Here is a 24,561-nt window from a genome sequence, read left to right as displayed (position 1 = left end):
AAATAGCTACCATGCCTAGACTGGCAATACTAGTGTAGTAGTAACAGTAGAAGCAATGATGGTGCCACCTTCACAAAGTCATACTTTACTCACAAGTAAAATGTTAAATGGACAGCATTTAAATTGCACTTAGCGACCACTCAGAGCACTTTACAACGATAGCCAGCATTCACCCTTTCACTAACACTTAACACGGGGGAGGCGGGACCCCCCGATTGTCACCGGGTATTTCGCACAATGAGGAAGAGTCAAGTTTCTCGTGAAAGTAACAAATAAACACATAGATTACCAGTCACTGGTGGGAGTCTGAACTCTAGTGCTCTTTTGTTCTAAAACAGAATTCATATGGATGACAAAAGTCTCTTGCTTTGGTCAGCTGCGCTTTAAACTCACAATGAGAGACGGGCTCTTTCACCATTTCTAGGCAGCGAGGTTCAGAGGGGAGAAAAAGTGCGAAATAGTACGCCACCCAAATATGCCATGAAGCTAATGATTCCGTGCCAATGACAAAGCAGACACTTTTTACGAGATAATGACGACAGGCCATTTTGCCTGGCAATTGCCTTGATATTCCAGGGTACATAACAACAGACTAAATTGCCCCATTTTTTTCTCCATTGTACCAAATTAATTAAATCTTGAAATATAAACTAGATGTAAGAAACCAAGTGTGTGAGGCTGGCTCTCATAAGACTTTCAAGGACGTACATTACTCATCAGCTGAATGTGAGGGGTTTGCATTAGTCACTATCACCAGCGATTCATCTGTAATTCTGGCTTCAAGTAAATCCGGCTTCTCACATGCTGTGGCAGTCACAGCCAGGGATGGAGGCTTTCTGAGGATGGATTGAGCTTTAAGATACCACAAAAAAATACTCACATCATGGTGACATTCATCGCCACCACTGGGACGTCTTGAAGCTCTGTGCCGTCACAGTCCAGCTCCAGGTCTCGGCACTGGCAAAGCTCAGGAATGACACCCAGCACTGGAGAAATGGAGGGGAGAGAGATGGGACATCAGAGGACGCTTCAATCAACTGGTCATGCACTGTCAACGTGTCAAGACATTACGCTGGGCTGTTTGGCTGAATGCCAACCTCGTCCTGAGATTAAAGCAGCAGAGAAAACAATAAAAGCAGAATTCGGTAAGAGTGACTTGGAGAATAAACACAGGTTGGAAATAGTTTATTGCATATTTCTGGTTTAAGACAGCTTTGATTATCTTTTATTAAATCCCAGTATGGATATGCAAGATGTGATGAAATGAAGCAGATAAGATTATCTAACCAGGCATTCCTGAATCCAATGAATGCTAATTATCGTTGAGGCCACATACGTATTAACCAAATGCTTCACTTTGATAGGCAAACTTATTTTCCTTTGCGGAGATTATTACACATTTGAGACAAGTCATGTTTAACTCCCCTCCCAGAGAACTGGATGTTTTCAGAGTTACTATTTACTGAGGCCAATAAATAAATAAAAAATTTAAATAAAAAAAAAAAGATCTGAATATCCTGAGCGGGTCCGCACAACAGGAAAGGTCCAGGTATTTTTTGATAGATAGATATTGGCTGAATAAAACACAATTATTTGCAAACTCTTTGCTCCAGGTATGCCTACTTTCAAATAAACCCAATTTGCCATCTAATAAAAGAAAGAAAACCATCTCCTTACAGACAAAGATGCACATGGATCAACAATGGGGGAACTGCAGAACACATATCTTGTTGATAGTGCTTCAGACTCACTGTGAATGACACTAGACTCTATTGCCCCTCTAAAAGAGAAGATAATAAAACCAAGAAAGTTCGCTCCATGGTGAAAACAACTTGAAAGGATATGGCGGTCCACCAATTTGTAAGAATCTCGGGTAGTTTAATGATATAGTCTTGAAACATAAACGAAGGCCCTCCGTAATGCCAGAGAAAAATAATAGAGACAAATAGGAACCCCAGGTTTCTCTTCAGCACCGTAGCCAGGCTGACAGACCTCAGTAGTAGTGACTTCATGAACTTCTTTAATGATAAGATTATAACTATTAGAGACAAGATTCATAATCTCCTGCCCTCAACCATGTACTGATCAATCCTCAACTATAGGAACCTTAGAAACAGCTGTAAACCCTGATACATATTGAGATGGCTTTTCTCCCATCGACGTTGACCAATTGACGTCAACAATTGCTACGTCTAAACCTTCTACTTGTCTCTAAGACCCTATCCCGACTAGGCTGCTTAAAGAAGTTTTACCTTGAGTTAGCACCTCTTTCCTAAATATTATCAACCAGTCTTTACCACAGTCCTTCAAAGTAGCTGTAATTAAGCCTCTTCTTAAGAAGCCCACTCTTGATCCAGAGGTGTTGGCTAACTCTAGACCGATCTCTAACCTCCCCTTCCTCTCCAAGATCCTTGACAAAAGCAGTCACAAATCAGTTGTGTGACTTTCTACATAACAATAGTTTATTTTAGGATTTTCAGTCAGGATTTAGAATGCATCATAGCACAGAGACAGCTCTGGTGAAAATTCTGAATGACATTAGTGCTGCGTTCGACACCATTGATCTTTGCATCCTGCTGCAGAGACTAGAACATTATATTGGCATCAAAGGAACCGCACTAAACTGGTTTAAGTCGTATTAATCAGATCGATCTCAGTTTTTATATGTAAACGATGAAATCTCAATGAACACCAACGTTAAGTCACGGAGTTCCACAAGGTTCTGAGCTTGGACCAATTGTTTTCACCTTATATAAGCTTACTTTATGCAATATTATCAGAAAACACGCCATAAACCTTCCTTGTTATGAAGATGATACTCAATTATATATATATATATCGATCAAGCCAGAGGAAACCAACCAGTTCGCTGAGCTTCAAGCACGTATTATGGACATAAAGACCTGGATGACCTGCAACTTCCTGATGTTAAACTCAGACAAAACTGAAGTTATTCTACTCGGCCCAGCACACATCTAAAATAAATTATCTAATGATATAGTTTCTCTAGATGGCATTGCGCAGGCATCAGCCACCACCGTAAAGAATCTTTGACTCATCTTTGATCAGGATTTGTCCTTTAACTCCCAGATCTTAAATCTCTCCAGTTGACTCAGAATGCTGCAGCAGGTGTACTAATACAAAAATAGAAAAGAGATCGTATTACTCCTATATTAGCTTCTCTGCACTGGCTCCCTGTAAATCCAGAATCCAATTTAAAATCCTTTTCCTCACCTAAAAAGCCCATCATATTTTAAGGAGCTTATAGTACAATATTACTACAGAGCTGCGCTCCCTGAATGCAGTCTCAAAAAGTAGGATGGGAGCCAGAGCCTTCAGTTATCAAGCTCCTCTTCTGTGGAACTAGCTTCTAGTGTCTGTCTGAGGGGCAGACACACTCACCATATTTAGGAGTAGGCTTAAGATTTTCCTCTTTGATAACGCTTATAGTTAGGGATGGCTCAGGTTTGCCTTAGTCCAGCCCCTAGATAAGCTGCTATAGGCTGAGACTGCCGGGGGACTTCCTAGGATACACTTAATTGGACATTAAAAAAGGAGAAGTTCCAAGCTCCCTCCTGTGATTCATCATTGATGCAAAATGTAATTGTTGACTCCTCATTTACGATGATGGATTACCTTATGTTTGCAAGACTGTATTGTCAAAGCTGTTTGCTACTGAATTTGGAGGGGATGAGTCTGAAAGGATTAGTTAAAGAGTCAATTGACTTTTAAGGAATGGAAGATATAAACACAATGTTTATCACACTGAAATTGTCCTTAATTTGTTTATTTATTTTTTGGCATTGTTCAGAAAATAAATGTTTATCCTGTCGGATACCAGTTTGATCTACATTTATGTCATTAACCACATTTAGGCTGATCAGTCGCCTTTATACATAGTTGGTTTTATTTTATTACCTTTTTTGTTGCGTTTTGTTGTCACTTTTTATCTGAAGCTCCATGATGAGGGCATAATGCATCCTGAAGTTCAAGTTGTCGCCAACCGGCCCCCATCCCATCTCGACAAAGGAACCCAACCAAACCGAGACACTATGACTATGATCCCTCACCGGCTTCCCACCCACAAACTGTAAGCGATCAGGCACCCGTGCTGAACCTCAACAGCAGCTGGTGATAAAACCCAGGCCGCTTTAGGCTTTTGCGCTGCCCACGAGTTCCTTTAATTAGAAAACAATCTGTAACACAACAGCGATGATAACAAAAAGAAAGGAAAAAAATCAAGGACAGTTATATCATTGCCAGAGCAATGACAGGTAAACATTATTTTCAGGAGTACCAAATTGACCAATCTTTTAAAAATACAGTTTAGAAACAGACTAGCAGTACTTACAGCACACATTGGACTTGGTCCCAGTGTTATAGCTGGGCATTCCAAAATAGTTGTCGAAAAGATTGGGCCACCCGTTATTATCTCCTGGAAAAGAATACAAGACAGACAAAGACAGCGATTACAACCCATCATTTATCCATTAAAAACAACACATCGAAATCTTTTATTGAGTATAATTTGAGGCAGTCCAAATGTCCCTTTCACTCCATTGTGATTCACAGAATGACCTTCACCTCGCCGCCAGCAACACAAAGGCAGGATGAATGGTCTGTTGCTTCATGATTGCTGGAGGTATAATGCAGTAGCAAACATTTATTCTGATGTGTATTTGCATAGGGATAGGTATGTAGCATAAACCAATACCACACACCACAGAGTTTATCTTTCAATTCCCGCTGGATGCTCCGTATGTTCCTGAGCCCAAAGCCGAAGTATTAGCCTTGCACATACAGTAAGCTAAGCAGTTGTGGATGACAAAAGGGGTTAGAATCCCCTATACATCTAATGCAATGTAGACTCTGCTTTTTTTCCATTTAAATTTGTACTTTGATGTCCATTTTAAATGGTCTATATCAAATAAATGAATTGAAAAATGAATTAAATGTTTAATCTAATGAGTAATCGATGCACACTGTTTCCTCTTTCCTCAACACATCCCTTGATCAGAACTGTACAAGAACTACGCAAACATTACAAGAACAACATCCTGCCAAGAAACTATTTCAAACTCAAGGTGTGCTACTTCCAGGACAGTGCAGAAGCGACTCAGCTTCCACTTCAATCCTTGTGAGACTTTGATGCAGCGTTTGAGGTGGTCCGACCAAAGTGCTGTAAAAACCCTTTACCCTGCCCTGCCAGTCTCGTCACACACCCAAGTCCAGATTCTAGAGAAGCATCCTCACAAGTGATTTTCCAACTATCCATCAATTTCCTTCAAACCCTGGTGCTTTATGGTAACTTTCAACTTCAGCCAGGAACTAATCCTTAAGTCCCTGTGCTGCTGTGTCTCGGGTAACTGTCGTTTCATCTTTATGAGTCAGCCATTTCACAAAGCCTCTGCTATTCTATCAAATGTATTACTATCATACATATATGGTGGAAGTTAATGTGTAAGCAACATAAATTAACTTTGTTGGGTTTAAAAAATGACTAAACCTGAAAAACCTGCTCTTGCGCAAATTTAAGATAAAGAGGAATTTTCCTTGAGTAATATATCAACCACAGCGATAATGACAATACTCATTAGACCGTTAATCAGACTCTAGTGTGACCTGCAAGAAGGTATTCACCCTTTTCATTACCAAGGATCTTGTGGAATGGATGAATAATTCCATATTGAATGTACGTATAATAATTATTTCATTATTAGATTTTCCTTAAGTCCTACATTCATTCCTGGCAGTTGTATGAAACATTCAGATTCAGTTCTCATGGTGAAATTCAAAGAAATAATCCCAACAGTCATGTGAAATAACTCACAATGAGGGTGTATTGATTTCAAGTCACACACCTTATACAAAGGTGATGCAGAGTCCACATGATCCGCATGCCAATTGTGCAAACGTAGTGAAGCTCAAGGGGGACATTGATATCTGAACACATTTCATGGCAATCCCTCCAATATTTAGCTCAAAACCCCCTCATGGTGGCACTAAAGGAAAAGTCAGGGGATTTCCAAAGTCATCATCAGTTATCGTCTGTAATAACTAAACAGAGTCTGTATCAATGTTCTCATTGAAACTTTCATGCTGAATAGCTGGAGGAGCCTCTTACATTTGTAGCCAAAATGCTAGTGAAGCTTTGACTCATTTGCAGTGTGGTCTGATAAAAAAAATACAACACAGACCTCAAATTAGTGAGATACTGATTCACACTGGAATGATTTACCAAATGGCATATTTGTGTTAGTTTGGGTTGTTTTCAGTGGAATGTCTATTTAACAGAAAGAAGACAAAGGCAGATTAGCACAGGATTTACAGCAAAGATGACTTGCACTGCTGTTATTACAAATCACAGGGGTTTAGAGGTGGGCTAGAGTTAGTGGATAAATGCTACAGCACCTCAAGATCCAAGTTCCTGTGTCTTGCTTGCCTTAAGGTGGACTGGCTATTCTCATTCTAGTGACAAGCCGCTCTTCCCTTTTGCTCAGCAAAGTAGATCAGCACTGAATGCGATTTTGAACACAGCCTTTTAGTGTGTTTGTTTGGTCCTCCACATGTTTGGTGGTACATGTTGACTATAAAGAAAGCGGTTTAGAATTAATCAGCAGGGTACCTTTAAAGCATGCACATGCATATCATGTTGGGAATTTGGATCTCAGTGGAAAAACAACAGAATATCCATGTTTAGCAGCATAACATGCACTCTAGTTTATTGTGTTATTTAGCAGCAGTATTATCGTTTAGTCATCATAGCGGTTTGTCTCTGGGGGCAACCCAACACAAATATCTCATAAACTGTTTGATAGATTGTCATGAAGTTTTCCACAGATATACAAGAAGATACAGCCTGATGAATCACCTGACTTTTCCTCTGGAAGCAATACCATGAGGTTGACTTTATTTAAATGTCTCAACAAGTGTCAAATTGATTGCCAGGAAATACCTATGGCCCAACCCGATTTCATGAGAAGACGTATAAATAGATATTTCCGCCTACGCATTTTTGGCTTTTTGTGTGTCATTTATATGCCACTTTTTCATGTAATTCATACAACATGGGGTTAAAGTTGTAAAACTGCTTTTTGCGTATCACTTAACGCCACCTCGTTACCGTGAAACATACGCGGTTAGGTCAAGGCAACAAAACCGCATAGTTAGGTTTCGGAAAAACAACATGATTGGGCTTTAAAAAAAAAACTATGTCAACTAAATAAAATAGCGTAAACAACATAACATAAGTACGGAAAGAACAACAAATCCCGTCGATCCCCTTACCAGCCCACTATAAACGGTCTCTCTCGCATTTTTTACTGCATCACATGTTGAGAGCGCATCATAGTTACGCATTTATTGCACACTAAATGACCTATTTTCATGCGGCCTGTGATCAAACCCACAGTAGTGAAACCCTGCGCTCTCTCTGTCACTCACTGTGCATTCATGTTTAGCGTTTTACAATTAGGCGACCTGCGAGCAGCAGAACTTTAAAAAGGAGACTGGAGGTCTTTTACAGATTCGCCGCAGTGTGGATGTGAAATGCTAATCCCACAAAGCACAGTTGCTTTGAATTACACACTCCATCAGCGGTGATAAAAAGACAGAGCTCCTGGCACCAATTGATAAGCTTCCCATGCATATGTGTGTGTGTTTGGATAAAGGAGACACCAGTTTCAAACACTGACCGAATTGAGAGATATAAAACTCTAATTGACTCTAATTAACTCTGCTTTTTGGACATTGGTCCATTGGTGGGAAACAATAAAGATAAGGGAGTTTGCATGTTCTCCCTGTGCCTGCATGAGTTTTGCTCATGGTGCTCCGGTTTGTGATAAGCTGCAACCAATTTCCCTCTCTGAAACCAGAAGCCTCAAACTAATTCAGAAGTGAGAACACTATTGATTGACAAGATGGCATGTTGGTCCGCCCTTCCTTTTTCCTCCCCTGATGTGCTGGTTTTTCATCTTGTAGGATTTAATAATGTTGTCATGGCTAATTGGAGTCTATTTCCTGATGATGTCTTTGAAGCACATTTCCTTTTATATATGAGTTCTTGTTTGATCATGTTATGATAGCTCCCTGGACATAGTATTGACTTATATATTGATTGGTGTTGGCATTAATTACTTGGTTATACAGTTTAATTAATGAAAGCTATGATGGAAACTGCTATGATAAATGGATCCCTATGCTGCATGAAAAATTGCATTAAAAAGGTTATTTTTATGGATTCGGTTAGTCTTGTTCTGATGGAAGCAGCGTTTGTTATTTTGTCAAAATTATCATTTTCTGAGGCAATCCAATGCAGTACAGCGACTGTTGTATATAGAAATCAAACAGTATCACGAGAGACAAAAAGAGAAGTCCACACAAAAAGCAGCACAGCACCACAGCAGACATATCATCTGAAAAATGTGTTGAAATATGTTGCGTTAATATATCACATCTGCTTAAAAACTATGTTTGCTTTAGGTGCACGGAGACAAAACTTATAATACAGTTAGTAACTGTATTACAGTACTGTTATAGTAGAGTTTTGCGTGTTTGAAGTAGTAATAATCAATGTTTTATCAATTGTATCAAATTAAATTGTGAAAATAATGTGAAAATGTGAAATGGGTCACTCGTGGGCATGAACCTAGAGAGAATTATCTCTTGAATCTGCAGCTCCTCTCGGCTTTACGGAGCTTTACGGCGAGTTTCATTTTGTTTAGCTATCCCGCCAGTTGTACCTGCTGTACACAATATGCTGCACCAAACAGCAGACTACCAAAGTTAACTGGGGAACAACATGGGGCATTTAGCAGCTCAGGAGTTGTAAAAAATTAAAAATGAATGAAAATGGTGCTCAGTAACTGCTGGATGTGTAAATAAGCAACTGTTTGCTAACAAGTTTACGTTATCATCTTAAAACATTGACGGTTCAATGTGTTCACAACTGGTTCCGCTTAGTAATAAGTTATTAATGTTAATGCTCACATACCTCAGATTTAGGAGTGATGTTTTTTGTGTTCTATGAACAAGCCTGTTGTTGCAGTCGCGTACCGAAAGGAGCTTTGAGCCAAAAGCTACATGATGCGAGACTGATCTGTCAGTCATTGAACTTGAAAAATACATTTCCGCTTGCTGTCCCAATGGGAGTTGCTCACCTGCTGACCTGCCGCTAATGTTTTTTCTCCATTATCCAGATTCCATCACCGAAAAGTTAATTAGAATTTAGTGTCCATGAGGATTCGCTGTCATGTTTGCAAGTACTAAATCAGACAAAAACAGATTGCGAGACAGGTTCCATTTAATCCTTAGTGGGTTGTTGTTTAGACATTGAGGTCACGTAAGACTTGAGTCATTGAGTCGTTAAAGCTCCTGGTTTCATCACTTCCTTAATATGACGCGTTTCCTGTTGAAACAGGACTGAAAACCTCAGGTGTGAAAAACAGTATTCACACTTAAGTAATGGAGATGTTTTGATATAATTTGACACAAATCACACCTAGTCAAGCCAGGAAGTACAGTGGACACAAACACCACGTTTACACAAGACAACAGCTCATTATTGACTGCACATCAAAAGGAATTATCAAAGTTTACAGGAATATGAGTCACTGGAAAGAAGCTGAGGGTTAACCCTTCACCAAATGGTCAAGTATGTGACAGGAAAGGTCTAAAAAGCAGCTTGAAGTTGGTAAGATACAACTGAGAAATAAACAGGAGAGAAGTAGTGTTCTTCAAATCCAACAATTCATCAGACCATACAGACTTGTTTTGTTCTCACATAACCTTGTTTGGATGTTTCGCTTAAATACGGTTTAAACCATATGTTTTCACTTTTAACATCACAAGAAGGCTTTAAAGTTGAGGACTAATATGTTTGGCGAAAGGTAATGCTATCTCGGGTAACGTTGCTTGAATGTAAACTTTGCGTATCCAATTAAGAGCACGACAGACTCTGCTAACCCCTACACTGTGATACCATCCACGATTGACTTAAACATAATGGAAGAATACTACACAGTGAACGCTCTTGTGGCCTCCAGAAACAAAGTAACATGTAAACCCACAAACTGTATGTATGGTATGTATTTCGGCAATTATGTGCTAATTGAGCTGAAATGTAATCCTCCTATCGTAGGTAGTTAGGTAGATACCTAGATTTGCAACTTATGTTGGAGCAGGCAAACACCGTTTATCCCATTCGATACACTTTTGCTCATGTGTTTTTGGTGTTGGACCTGCTGTGCTTCGTTACGATTGCTAAGCTACGATTGGACAATCACTGAGGGGAGGGTTTAAGCCAACTTTCAATTGCATCGTAAAAAGACAGAAAGTTTTTATTTTTTGGGGGTGGTTTATCAAAACTGTTTTGTCTGGAAGTAATCTACATTTATGAAAGCCATGCATGGTTAAGACACCACACACGGGAAATCCAGCTTTTTGCAATTAGTCACTGCCACCCAATGCATTGAAATATTATATTTAGTTTATATCATTTTCAGTCAGCAGTGGAATTAGAGGGGAAGAAAACCATCAATGTAATTCCACGGTTTGATTAACCATGAAAGTGAAATTATCAGAATTTCACTGAGTCACTTTGAACTTTGCCTTCAAAAGGCAGATTCATTTGTGACTCATTATATCATTGTGATGATAGACATAAGTTAAATAGCACAAAACGACTGATGCTCAATGAAACGAAAAATGTATGGCGTCATTGCGGTTCAGAGATCAAATGTCACAGTGATGCAAAGGGAGGAGGCGGGGGAGAGACTGTGGGAACGCGGTGATGTAGCCTGCACACTTTGAAATCAAACTCAAAGAGATAGACATGAAATGCCTGCAAACACACAGACAGGACTTAGAGAAATAATTCATTTATTTCTGATAACAACCCCAAACCTTTCCACCATCTGTCAGTGACTTAATAAACAAGGTGGAGTAAGGCTTCACGCTCCTCCGTGGGCTGGAACATGTTGTTGTGAATGTACTAAATTAGCCCACTTCAGATCTATCAAAAGAGTACAGAAACACAGTACAACCTCAAACAACAGGTCTGACATACATTGCTCCTAGAAGCATCCTAAACAAGATATCAGCACTGTATTATGATGACCTGGATCCTGTACTTGTTTTCATTCTAAACATCTAATCAGGAACTACCTGGGATGCCAAGTTAATATAATTAGGTAGTTGGTAGGACAGAACATCAGCAGTGCAACTGTATGCGTCGGGATCTAGGAGTGCTACTACAGAGGATGCACGTAACCATTTCTTATCAAGATTGTCCAGTTTTATAGGATTCAGTGAAGGATTATGGTTTTCTCAGGGGCAAACTGGTGATACATGCAGCTTTAGTCACAAACATGTAACTTTTTTGGGGGGGGCAGAGGGCTATCCTAGCAAATGCTCAATGCTCTGCAGCAGACATGGGCCATACCGAATGTAACTCACAGTGCAGGAGAAAGGAATGACTCCTTTCTGGCAGAGGCGAGTGAGAGCACTTACATCGTTGATAGCCAATGCATTTCCAGGCTTATCTTGGAAAAGCATTATCTTCTCCATGCTCTGTTCTAGTACATGCAAATCGCTGCAGGAGAAAGCCTTTATGAATGCTTCACTGCAACGGTTGGATGAATCAATTCTCAGGAAACACATCATCCACCTTAAGTCTTTGATGTTCATTTCAAAAGGATCACCACTGCACAATGGGCTGAAATGAAAAACTTGACCCTGTATGTCTTTCCTCATTCTTCAATGAATCTGATCTTCTCAAGGAGGATTAACCTGTAAAGACCAGTGTCACACCAGCGAACTGCACCACCGGCATTACGGTTTAGCTCAAAAAAGGAATTTAGTTTGGAACAAATAAACAGCGGGTGTTTGCAAAGATTGACTTAAAGAGACCAGGTTTTGCACTTAATCCCCTTTCACACATAACCCAGAAATGTTCCTGAATTGATCCATTCCTGGTCATGTTTACAATGGGCTTTATATGACACAAAATGGCAAATTTCATACTGCACAGCATTTGATTGGAGCAGTACAAGAAGAGGTTTGAAAATGGGGAATTGTGCGGGTCCCAATTTGAAGGTAATGCACCAAGAAATGCAGCAATTTGCCAACAAGGGCAGGGAAGCTAGATAACGAATGCATTTTGGTGAGTAACACTTGATGTAAACATAACCACAATGAAGCTCCACAGGGCACCTTTCTTACTAACATAATTACTTTGGTAAAGAAATTATGTTTATTATGTATTATGTGTTAATAACTATTATATTACATCTACACAGTGTGGTGGTGAGTGGATTGGGGCTCAGTGGATTTCTCATCTTTCTCTGGGAAGGTCTAGTTTGTAGCATCTTAAGGCAGCTAGCGGTGAGGTTACAGATTATAAACCACTGAAACTTCTCCTGCGTGCCAAGCGTGAAGGAGAACTAAAGGCTGCGGAAGCGAGAACACAAATGGCCCTTTCTAGTATGTAGATACAAACCGCTCATTCCAAGGTAACGAAAACAACGATTCTCCTTTTCAGGTGACTAAACACCAAAGAAAACGTTCTTAATAATATTATATTACATTTCTACACTGTTCCTTTAAACCCTGTTTGCTGCAATCAAACCTGGAGCCTTTTGGTGATCAGACGTCATCTCTGACCATCGCATCATCCTTTTATTTTCTCCTTTTTTTCTTTTCCAAAAATGCTTCCATCGTTGAGACATTGCAGAAGACAACACACTTGTTTTATCCTCCTCACTGTGAGCCTATGTGAACTACTCTTTGCTTTGTGATTCCCTGAGTAAAAGCAGCATTTTATCTTTCAGATGTCCGAATCTTTGGCTTTGATGTCTTGCAAACTCTGACAGACAGCTAATGTTGATAGAGTGTTTTAAAGCCTTTCAAATCCTGAGCCAAAATGGTGACTTAGAGATAGCTATATATTTATATATATATATATATATATATATATATATATATATATATAGTCAGCCATGGCTGGTAATCTTCTGAAGTTTTTGATATCAGTTATAACATTACAAAAACTAGAGACATGAGATAATGCCCAGACATTTCTGAGCACATTCGAGCTGACATTAAATCTAAATGCCATGTAAACCCACAGGGCCCATACATGTTGCTGTCAGTCAGCATTTGTATGATTAATTCATGTTTTCTAAAAACGTAATAACTTTTTTCAAAAGCAACTTTTATGGGGCCTAGATGGTTATTTACTATGATCATTACTTTGGTTTGGGGCTTGTGCAATGTTTCTTGCAGGAACAGATATCTCATTACAAAGAGCACAAACTAACATAAATCATACACGGAAGAATATTCTAGAAAAGGCACTAGTAAAAGCAAAATCACAAAAGGTCTGTAGAAATAAGACGCATTAATCAAAATTAGGATGGTAATATAATTGACCTAACAAGTCCTGTAAGCAGGTTTATACTGAAAGGTAGCCGTGGAATAGAGTTGTTGTTGTGGTAGTTTAAATAAAAGAAAAGTAGCGATAGTATTCTGAGAAGTGACGAAAAAAACAACTGCATATAATACATTCTGTCCTTCATAGAATATATACAGGTTTTTTTACAAAGTTCTGGCCACACTGAAAGATTTATTGGAAATATTGCAATATGGCTCAGACAGTTTGTGCCGCTTGCTTCAGTTTATTGAGGGACAAATAAAAGCTTATTTTGACAGTCTGCTATGGTTATTTTGTGCAGGAGAGTGGAATCAAATACAGAAAACAGCCTCGCTTGTGGGAGTAGGACAAGCTACTTGGACACATGCACATAATAAAAACATATTTTTGAGAAGTGATGAAACTAGAGGACTCACATTCTGTAGCCATTCCGTTTATTTTCTTCATGTGTTCAGTGTGGAGATGGATAAATGACACTTGCCACACTCTTCATCAATAAAGAGAAAATTCAAACGTACCATGTGGAGTGTGTATCCTCGAGGCCTTAAAATGTGTTTAATGCAATTCGTTCCTCATGAAATATTTACAACGGCTTTTTTAATGTTTAAAACATTTTTCCTACTGACATATTATTGACACGCATACAGGCTGGACACACAGCCTGCCCTGTACTCCCTGTTCCCCACCAACATGTCCCCAGACCAGACACACCTGGTGGAGACCTGCACTCTACAGAGTCAACTTTTCTAGTATTAAATTGTGATGCTTATTCTAACATCATTATACAAAACAGTGTGGAACAGATACTTTTTTTATAGTATGCATTGCTCCAACTAAAATATTGTTGACAGGCTCAGAATAAGTCCATCATCTTGGCAGCTTGGTATGTTTCAAATCACATGTTCCCAATCATTGTCTTGATGTATGCTATTTGGGGAAAGCGTATGAGACACAACCAGCTTAGATGTGCTGCTGTAATGTACAGGCTTCCTGTAGTGAGGATTAAATCAGTAAGTATGGCAACCGCTACCTACTGGGTTTCCAGGGAAACATAGCAAAATTAACATTGTTGAGCACATGGAGGAACATGTGTTTAAATACGCTATTTGTTCTCGGTAGAAAAAACGGTCTATATCTTGAGTGCAGGCTTACCTGCTCATAACCCGGCTAACCCTTTTAACATAATGTGAGATATATAGTGTGCATGTCTGTAAAGGTTCATGTCTCACTCTGCAGTCTCACAGTAATTTGTTTTTAGCGGATCCATTTCAGTTGATATCTCTGAGTTCATCCTTTCTGTCCTAAGCTACCCTCATTGGTTGAGGAATCAGCCCGTGACAGCTTCTTATCTTTTGGGACCAACTGTGCCAGTGCAAGTGGAGCAAGTGGAGGAAGCCACTGAGTACGATCACGCCACAGCTCATCTGAAACTGCACATCTGAAGCCCACCAACAAATGGGAGGCAACAGCCGGCGCATGAAAGGGCCAAGTCTAACGGCTTTAATCTCCATTCTGATCCATTTCACAGATTTATTGTGTTTTTGAGATTAGTAAAGGGAAATAGTTTTTTTTTCTGCAATATGATGGGAAGAAAGTGATTCAAACAAACTATTAGTTCTACACCTGCACATCAGTCAAGCAAAACTCTGCACTGATGTTTATGGTATTGGATAAAAAAAAAGTACTTTTTCCCCTCTCTTCCCCTCTCTTACAAACATCGAGAAAGAGAAAAACACTCGAAGGCGGAGAAAACAGGAGATGGAAATTCGTACCATCAGTGGATGAGAGTCTGGAGCTGATCAGCACCAAGATGCTCTCTGTGGGTGTGGATCCTCACCTCCGTCAGTGCAGTGAGAGCCATGCTGACAGAAAGCCAGATAACTAGTTGTTACTCTGTGTGCAAGTTTGTCAGTCTGTGCGGGGCAGCGGGGCAGAGAGGAAGAACAAGACCAAGACAGACACATATAGGATGTGCTCTGCGATGCAGTATTTTGCCGTTTCCTGTGACTGGTACCATCTAAAGACAACATTTTTACTTTAGTTTCATGCTATTTATTTAGTAGTAATAGAGTAAAAAGGTTATGTCGAGGAATCAAAGAAACTATCTTTCCTGAAAATCTGGTCCACAAAGACTTTAAACTTCTTAAGAGCCAGAAGGGGTCACGTGGAAGAAAACAAGAATCTCTGAGACTATACTTAGGTACATGTACAGCCATTTGCACTAATGGTGTATACTTGAGCAAGACGTTTGATATTCAATCTAATCTGCCGCAGGCTGCTCTGAATTAACGAGTTTTGGAAATTCAATTTTGGTTATTTAGCTTGCACACATTCCCAGAGGAATATTTTGAATATGAAGGCTTAACATCGTTCTGTTATCAAACTCTGCAGGAATAGTATCATGTCTGCCAGACAGATGGTTTCCTGTAAATAAATGGCTTTTTACAGGAGAAATACACCATACAGCAAATGAAGTAACCAAATGAACATACCTGGACTCTGCTACAATAAAAAAAGGAAAGCAGTTTTCTAGTCACTTCAGCAACTATTTGCCCTGCATTTTGTTCACAAATCTGTCTCTTGAACGGAGACATTTCCAGTCACAATCCAATCCAATTAGTGATCCCTCTGAATTAATTAAACCACTAAGAACTTTTCCCTCTGATCTACTTTTGTGAAACTTTGTTTACGCTTGTTTGTACTTTTCATCAAAGTGGGGACACTATCACACTCCCACAGATGCAGGCGCAGACACCGCAACATTATCACACCTCTCACAGAGACACACATTACACCTTCTGACCCTTGCTGCTTTAACGTGCTGCGAGGTTGACAGGGTTGTAGAGAGTCACTTTAAGTGTTCGTGAAAGTCTTGACAGCGAAAGGCCAGATGAGGAATATAGGTTCATTTTCCACACCAACCTGTTTATGGTGCTTAAACCTATACACAAAAATAGGCTATAGCATGTTTTGTTTGCAGTTTTATAAAAAAATCTTTCATCTCTCTGACTCTTCCTGCATCTGCCCAAACTACAAGGTCAGTTGGCTTTCGGTTTGTTATCGGTTGGAGGCATGCCAAACAGTACGGTGAATCCAGCAGGAACCGAGGTAATGTAAGGACTGTTGTGGGTGAAAAAGCAGACATTAACAATGGTATGCTTTTAAATGTGCTCCAAACCATTAGAGGAGTGTTTTTAACAAAAGCTATTTAGATTTGATAATAGGGACGGCTGTGAATTAAGTAGACGATGATCTACATTTGTTTTTTTTCCCCGTTTTGCAAAGTTGTAGGTAGTAAGCAAAGACGACTGCACTCTCGTCAGCAGGGATAACATCCACTCAGTGTCTTGTCGGCCTGATTGGCGATACAGTATCCTTCTGTCAACTTTCTGGCTGATGAAGCAATCATATTGGGATGCAAGGTATCAGGTTTTAAATCTAAAGAGCCTAAAGGATCCTGTAGCTATACACACTTCAAATTTAGCATGCTTTGCTAACATGCCAAAAGGTCTCAACATTTATAATACACTCTGTATAAAATAATATTACACCACCAACATTTATATTCATGCTATTTCCCCTTTTAATTAACCTTCCCCTTAAGGGTAAAACCAGCAATTCCAAAAACTACTTCCGTATTTCATCATCATTCATTCTTCATTATTTCATTATTCAGTCATTATTCATTATTCAGTCATTATGTCAGTTCCCCCAAAATGAATACAAGTCCGACATGAACTCTCCTTTTTCGATTTGAGAAAAAGGAGAGTCTTAAGCTCTTAAATGCTCAATGAGTTCACCAGCGAGTTGCTAACTTTGTCGCCCGTTTGACACTGGACAGGTGGTGCACAGTGTGATTTTACAGCTTTTTTCCCCTTAAAAACTGCTGCCCCCCCCCATTTCTTTTCAAAAACGGACTTGCTGACATTCAGTGTTATCTGCTGCGGGGAAAGCTTTGATCAGGAAAGCAAGGAGTTTAACTTGGCGAGTGTAACATGGGTTAATATTCATATATTCATGCCACAGGTTACATCCATGGATGATAAAAAGACTACATGAACTGTTCGCTTCTGTTCCCTCTCTGCGTGCGAGCGTCACTACAGCTTTGTCTGCTGCTGGAGGTAAGAACTTTGTTTAGTCAGACAGACAATACCAAGCTACACGTCTAATAACAAGTTATTAGCCAGCAATGCAAAACTTTTTTTTCTGTTGATATAAAAAGGCGGTGAAATGCTTCCAACGTCAAAAAGACTGCATACAGGACCAGCCCTTGCTGGACCGAAGCTGACATCAGATCACAAACCTTCCTGCAGGGTGACGAAATTGAGCCTGAGGAACGGAAGGAAGTCAGAGGAATTTATAACATTTATTATAATTTGACAGCTGTTTCATGAGCGGAATTTGTTTCAGCACAGGAGTCCTGAATAATTATCTCCTACTCAAGATAAATTCAGGAAATCAGTCATAGATGAGCCTGTTTTCACAAACTGGGGATCAGCAGAGGTGAGGAAGCCCCAATAACAGGATCCTTTGTAAGTGTTACCTGTTATATTTGTGGTATAAGACTGTATATTTTTATAACAACTCACCAGCATGTAGAAGAGTACAGCTGCTGCCAATTCCTGGTACTGAGGCATAAGCAATGAAGGTAATCACACAGTGTAAAAAAAAGACACTGGATTTACTGACAAGACAGAACCACAAGTGAACATCATGCATCGAAAACACGGACCATGATCTTATCATTTATTTATTTTCACCAGGCCGTAGTGTGCCCTCACAGTACCCGGATGCACGAAGGTTTTATTTATACTGCCTGTGCCAGCAAGCAGCTCTGAGCCTATTCAACTATGGGTACAGGTTGGGTCGGGTAAGCTTTGTGGGTGCAGGCATTAATGGGTTTGCAAAACTGGATCTGCAAAGAACTCTTGGGCAAATTAGCATATTTAAAAACTGATCCATGAGCATGCAGCATGAAGAGGGCCTCTGTTAGGGTTTCTCTGTATACTGTATGTACATTAGTAGTTTATCATATATATATATGTTTTTATGTCTGCTGGGACATATCTTTAGTGGTATTAACTAAACTTAAAAGGTTCTCTTTACCATACTCGGAGCATTAATATAGCAACAAACAACTATTTGTAATATCAAGAGTAACTTCATCCTGAGCTTTTTCTCTCTGTGTGTGTTGTACTCTGAACTTCTTTGTACTTTCTTTACATAGCCAGTGCATGTTAGTGCATGTGAGCGTGCCCCCCAAAGGTTAGCTCATTACAGCTCATAGCGCTGTTGGAAGTGTAGCGCCCACCTTGCTGTTCCCCCTCAGGTTAACACTATTAGCGCTGTCAGCACTGTTGTTGTTGTTTGTGCTGTTAGAACCGTTAACTGGGAGCCGACTCTCCAACACTGCCGACAGGACTTGCGTCAGTCATGCGAATGCCTTGATAATACAGACATTTTGACACAATAACACAACAGTCTCATAACGGGAACTAAAGGGGAAACAATGCAGCCACATCAAGACAAGCCCCCCCCCACGCAGAGTCTCACTCCCTGGGTTTCCTGCACCCCGACAATCCTGGCATATCATCAGACCCGATTCGATCATATGCTCAATTTCATCCCTCCATCATTAATGCTCAGTCCCTGGTGCTCATTTATCTCCCCCCCCCGAAACGTACCTGCTATTCCAACAAACTAACTGGCTTACTTAAACATGCTATTTAAGCAGTAGTAACATACTAACTCTTGTTTTATGTCTACATTCTCTGTGTAACAATCACCACTGTAGACAGGGACCAGAATCAATTGATAGTATATAACGGGACTGTTGCTGGCGTGAGTGGTATAGATATTATATTTAGTGAGTATACTACGGTTTTAAAATGATATATGTTACCTTTTAAAAATTTGGACAAGCACGACTAAATACATGTTTGCTTTGTCTTCAAGATAATTCATAATGCTGCTCCTCCTCCTCCTCTGAGATACTTTGTTACACTCCGCTCAGAAATAACAACACGAGTCAAAGTCAACCCCTCGGGGGGGAGAGTAGACTTCCAAAACACAAAACCTCTCTTGGCATCCATCTCTTTTATGGCCATTAAACAAAGGAAATGTCTCCCAACAGAACTAATAACTACAAATTTGTAGTGGGGTTGTGTGTGTGTGTGATAATTTACTAACTCAGAATTGGATTGGATTTTGTGCAAAGTTACTAGATTTAATCCATTACAAACTTTGGTTTTCATTCTATTATTTGCGATACGCGTCCCACAGCTCTGGTAAAGCAGCTGTAGGCATGAGGGGAAACAGCACAAACAAACATTTGTTCTAGAAACAATTAATTACCACAGTTCTCCTCATCTGCCTGATTTCCACAGTCATCGATGCCGTTGCAATGCAGGACCTGAGGGAGGCACATCGTCAGGTTGCCACAGGGGAAATATCCAAGGGGGCATGCCGCCTTCTCCTCTGTGATATTGAGTGCTATAAACAAAGCAGAAAATCCAAGAGTATGATTAAGAATGTAGCATTTCTGCCACAGGTCTTTATTAGAGACACATTGAGAGCCCTTAAAAGATATGAGTTAAAGTTACTGTGAGAAACTTTTTACTGGTTATGAAACAGTGTCAATGTAATACTGATGCCTCTGTATGACCTACATAAGTAAACCCGACCATCAGCGAGAAGATTGGCTATTCCCACATAGTAATTATTTGGTGCCACCGGGTCAGATTACACGCAAATTCAGATGAAATCATGCCGGTTCACCAGAAAGCCCTTCAGCTCAGACTCCAGCAAGGCCTCCAGCAGAAACCAGCCCACCGCTGACAGACCCACATCCGGCTTCGCTGCTGCTTCCAACCTGCAGTTGGAAGCTCCGGCAGCAGGAGGAGGAGAGCTCAGTTCCCAGCAGCAGCATCTCCTCCTCCGGCCAGGAGCAGGGCTTTACCTCGCTGCTCCACTGGTCCCTCTGTCAGACCCTGCAGCAGTAAAATAGGACGTTTTCTAAACAGACTCATGAGGACTTTCTGCATCTCATTAAGGAAGCTTTTGTATCCATTTGTCTAAACCCACATCAAAGGTTTTAATCACAGAGAGCTGTTCTTTGTACAATTCATGAGTTGATGTTTCTTTTGAAAGGGGCATGATAGGAAATTGGGAGAGTTTTGATTGCCTCTCAACATGGTGAGACAAGGCCCTTCAATGTCAATAAAGAATATAGAAGCCGTTGTATGGCTACTTGCAGCCATAACATCATGCCGCGACATCAAACAAACAATACAGACTGACATATATGGTGAATGTAAAACATACTTCATATGCCATGAAACTGGAAGAGGAAATGAATCATTCCCTCATCTCACCCATGTCTTGATTATTAACATTCTTTATTCATGTGCCATAGTGTATCTGCCTCATCATGCCTGTGGTTCAAAATACAGGACGACGACAAGCCGGCTGCAGATTATACATATTTCATCTATCTGGCATCTCCGCTCTGGAACCAATTAAGAAGGGAATATCATTTATGGTTCACCTCATTATCTACTAGGCACTTGACTCCATGCTAAAATATTGATTTATCATGTCATTATGTCTCAACAAGACCTCTCACATTTTCTCGCCTTTTGTCCATAATTAGGAAGTAAAGGTAACTGACGTCTTAAGCCGCTGTTATGAAGTTGTGGCAGTTCATTGGCAATCTGCAGTCCTGAACAGTCAGGTTGCCAAACACTCTCCATGGTACAGCGATAAAGGTTCCCTAGAGTTTTGGTGCTCATACCAAACTTCTTGAGACGCCTAAAGAAAGTACAGTATCTGTTGTGCTTTCTAGAGAATGGGTCACACCTTTTAACATTTGTCACAAAACTGTAAAATAATAAGACTACTCTAATTGCTATACTCTCAGACTATTTGTTCTTATAAAGGATATGATGATGAATTACAGCACAAGAGATCTTAGCTTTGCTTTAGACATGCATCATATTTACTATGGTGATGTCACAGTTAAGTGCAGAGACTTAACTGTGAAGCTCCCACCTGACAGTAGGCTCGCTTAATAATGAACGGCACCACGACAACTCTGTCTCCACGCCAGATGGAAAAGCACATTTTAAGAGGTCTAGTTTCTGAAACAAAAGGAGAAGAAATCACCATTTCCTGGAGTACACACTTGTTAATTATTAACAAATATGAAATTCTTTTTTCGAACCACACATCCTCTCATGCGTGGGATTCATGACGCCTGCCACTACATCAACATGCAAAACGATTTCAGTCTAAGACACTCCATCGCAGAAGATGGCTGTTCTGCGATCACATAATACACGAGCACAAGGAAAGAGTTGATATTTGAATGACTAGGGGAGAAAAGAAGGAAAAAGCAGCAGCTATGACAAAAATATGTCGTCATTAAAACAATATGTGCAAATATGTAGCCTGCAAGAAATTCAATTCAATGAAATGATATTGTGATTAAAACATATATATTAAGATACAGTGAAACATAATTATGTATTCTAAATTGATAATATGCTAACTAAAATTTCAAAGAAAATCTGATTATTTAGCAGTAAAGATCTTAAATAAATGAGAAAACACTCAGCTCTTTTATTTTCTCAAGCATTTAATTGACACAATATATAAAACCATGTATCGTATTATCAGAAAACATGCTATATCGTCATAGATATAGTTATTGAGATATAAAATGACCTATTTTGGGATAGAAGGTTTTGGTCATTTCTCCCAGACTTACTGTAGTTAAGGGTGACAGAGGAGACCATAAAGATAAGACTAGAAATGACAAAGGATGTCTTGGATCACTGTGCAGCAGTTGGCATTTAACTTCCCCCGTTTCTCAGCATGATAAAGAAAATATATCACAAAATATATCACAAGAACGTACTCCAGGTGCAGTACGGATTATATAAATATGTAAACATATTCCTATCACGCCTTATGTCGTCTATATTGCTTTAGTGATACTGTGTCATTATGCAGAGTATTCCCATACAGCACACTGCAGACATTTGAAGCACTGCAGTTCAAATACCAATATTGTTGTAGTTGCTTGCAAGGTCAAGACATAAATATTCAGTCCACCTGAGACAACGCAAGTGTCGTTTACATTTCAAATAACCCGCTGAACTTAAAAGAGTCTATTTGCTTGGCTCTGACACACCATGCTGACCTTTGGCTGACGGTTGCTGTTGGCCTACCGGCTTGATATTTCAGTTCCTTTACTGTTGGGTCTATGGTGATGACTAGTGCCGACAAAGACACCTAATCAAATGCTTTGCATCTTCAGTTAAAAGTTGCACCCAAACACACGACAGCTGATGGCCAGCTAACTACCAACAAGCATGATGCTGATCATTCTGTACAGATGCCATCTGTTGTCTGCATGTCTGGCCGTACAGGATGAAGGTTCCCTCCTCAGTTGCTCTTCATGAGGTTTTCCACACTAAATGGATGGAAACAATGATTTGCTTGAGTGGCCACTCAGATAACTCGGTCTCACCGACTGCCTCTGCTACTGATTCAATAGGCTCAGTGTAACAAACAGAAGCTGAAAAGGACCGACTAGAGCCAGCAGTGACAGGTGCATCACAAAAAACCACAGGCTCAACAGCCCCTTATGGCAGGCTGGCTGCGAGTCGGGATCCGAGAGATATTTAGGGCATTGCTCTGTGAGCTTCTGGATCTTAATTGTTCGCTGCAGGAGATACATTTTTCACAAGGTGACACACAGTGTGGCCCCGTTACAGCTTTCATTCATTGCTTTTTTTCTCCACAGATCTTGGGTGCATGGTTCTGGCTAGAATGCAAGCAGTCATGCAGCAGATTCCTGCCTCGACCACCAGAGCCTTACAGTATCATGAGTGCATAAGCATTGTGCACCTCAATGCACAAAGCAAAACTGGTCTGCAGCCAAACGAAAGAATGCAATTATCACTTAAGATTAGAGCACATATCTTCAAATTCACCCCAATAAAATCATTGTGACTCTATCTTTGCTCAGGATTCCTTCATAGCATATCTTATGGAGTTAACTGATGTGCTTTATAATACCAAATCCACACAGTGGATTAAAGATCCTGCTCTGTGAAATACAAGCATTATTTTGACCTGAACGGCTCTTGGTGAGGAGTTCTGACCCAGCAAATATTTGCAAAAGGGTCAGATTACTGTCAGTTCAGTGTGTGGATACCTGTGGTCCTCTGGGCATCACACAGACCTGCAACCCTGCCCTATTTAGAGGATGCGCGCAGCACTACTGGACAGCGACTGGTGACAGCTCACTTAATTAACTGTTACAGTGTGATGGATGCACTGCTCAGAAATATACTGCAGACAAAACGAGAGCCCCAGTACTAACTCACATAAAATACAGAGGTGATAAAAACACAAAGAGCTCATTTTGCGCCACATGAACTTCACATTAGTTTAAGAAAACCCAACAAAAACTATATTTATCTCGCAATCTTAAAATAAATCTCTCGTAATCTCCCACGCTTTCTTTTCGTCATCGGGGCAGATATAATGTTAAGTCGCTCTGATAACCTGCAAGGCTACTTCTTTGAAAACCAATTGTTCAACACATTGTGAGCAACCAGAACAGACAGCACAGATTGTGCGCGTTGGCTTTTTAAAAAGGCAGAGATTGAAGCTTCAACGAGTTCTACATTTGTCATCAAGAGACGTTGCTGAACTTACCCGACACTCCATAAGCGAGTACCACAGCCACATAAACGTGCATGGTCCCTCTTGAAGTTTTTGTGAAAATCAATAGGTTGTTGTGGTGATGGTGGAAAAGAGGGAGACGCGATGTCCTGAGCTGATCGTCCAAAATTGGGAACCGGCGCGTACAAATTAAAAACTTTTCCGTTGTGTGATAAACACGTGCAGATAAGACAAAGCGGCTGCAGGAGGAGAACGCGGAGAACCCGTGGCCGCTTCGCAAGGTCGACTCGGTCTGCGCCCAGTCCGACCGAGAGGAAGGTCTAATGAATAAGTTGGCATCGTGTGACGCGCGAGAAGCAGCGACAGCACAGGTGCAGCGCGTGGAGGGGTGGGAGTGAGAGAACAGAGAGGGGGAGGAATCTATCTGGGACTCTGCA

The 24,561-nt window shown here is 40.3% G+C and overlaps 1 protein-coding gene across 1 annotated transcript in view; it reads right to left on the bottom strand.

Moving 5' to 3' along the window:
- The window catches only part of rxfp1 (relaxin family peptide receptor 1), a gene marked incomplete at both ends in the record, with an annotated part of 39,726 nt that extends 15,526 nt beyond the window's left edge, over nt 1-24,200 (bottom strand). The window contains 4 exons of the mRNA XM_079167556.1: nt 881-986; nt 4,352-4,435; nt 19,784-19,921; nt 24,158-24,200. Of these exons, the coding sequence (XP_079023682.1) occupies nt 881-986; nt 4,352-4,435; nt 19,784-19,921; nt 24,158-24,200 (371 nt within the window). The remainder of the gene's footprint in view (nt 1-880; nt 987-4,351; nt 4,436-19,783; nt 19,922-24,157) is intronic.
- Nucleotides 24,201-24,561: the final 361 nt, after the last annotated feature.

The sequence above is a fragment of the Pholis gunnellus genome (assembly GCF_910591455.1).
Source record: "Pholis gunnellus genome assembly, chromosome: 10".
Taxonomy (NCBI): Eukaryota; Metazoa; Chordata; class Actinopteri; order Perciformes; family Pholidae; genus Pholis; species Pholis gunnellus.
The sequence above is the reverse complement of the archived record's forward strand: the minus strand, read 5'-3'. Positions and strand labels throughout refer to the sequence as shown.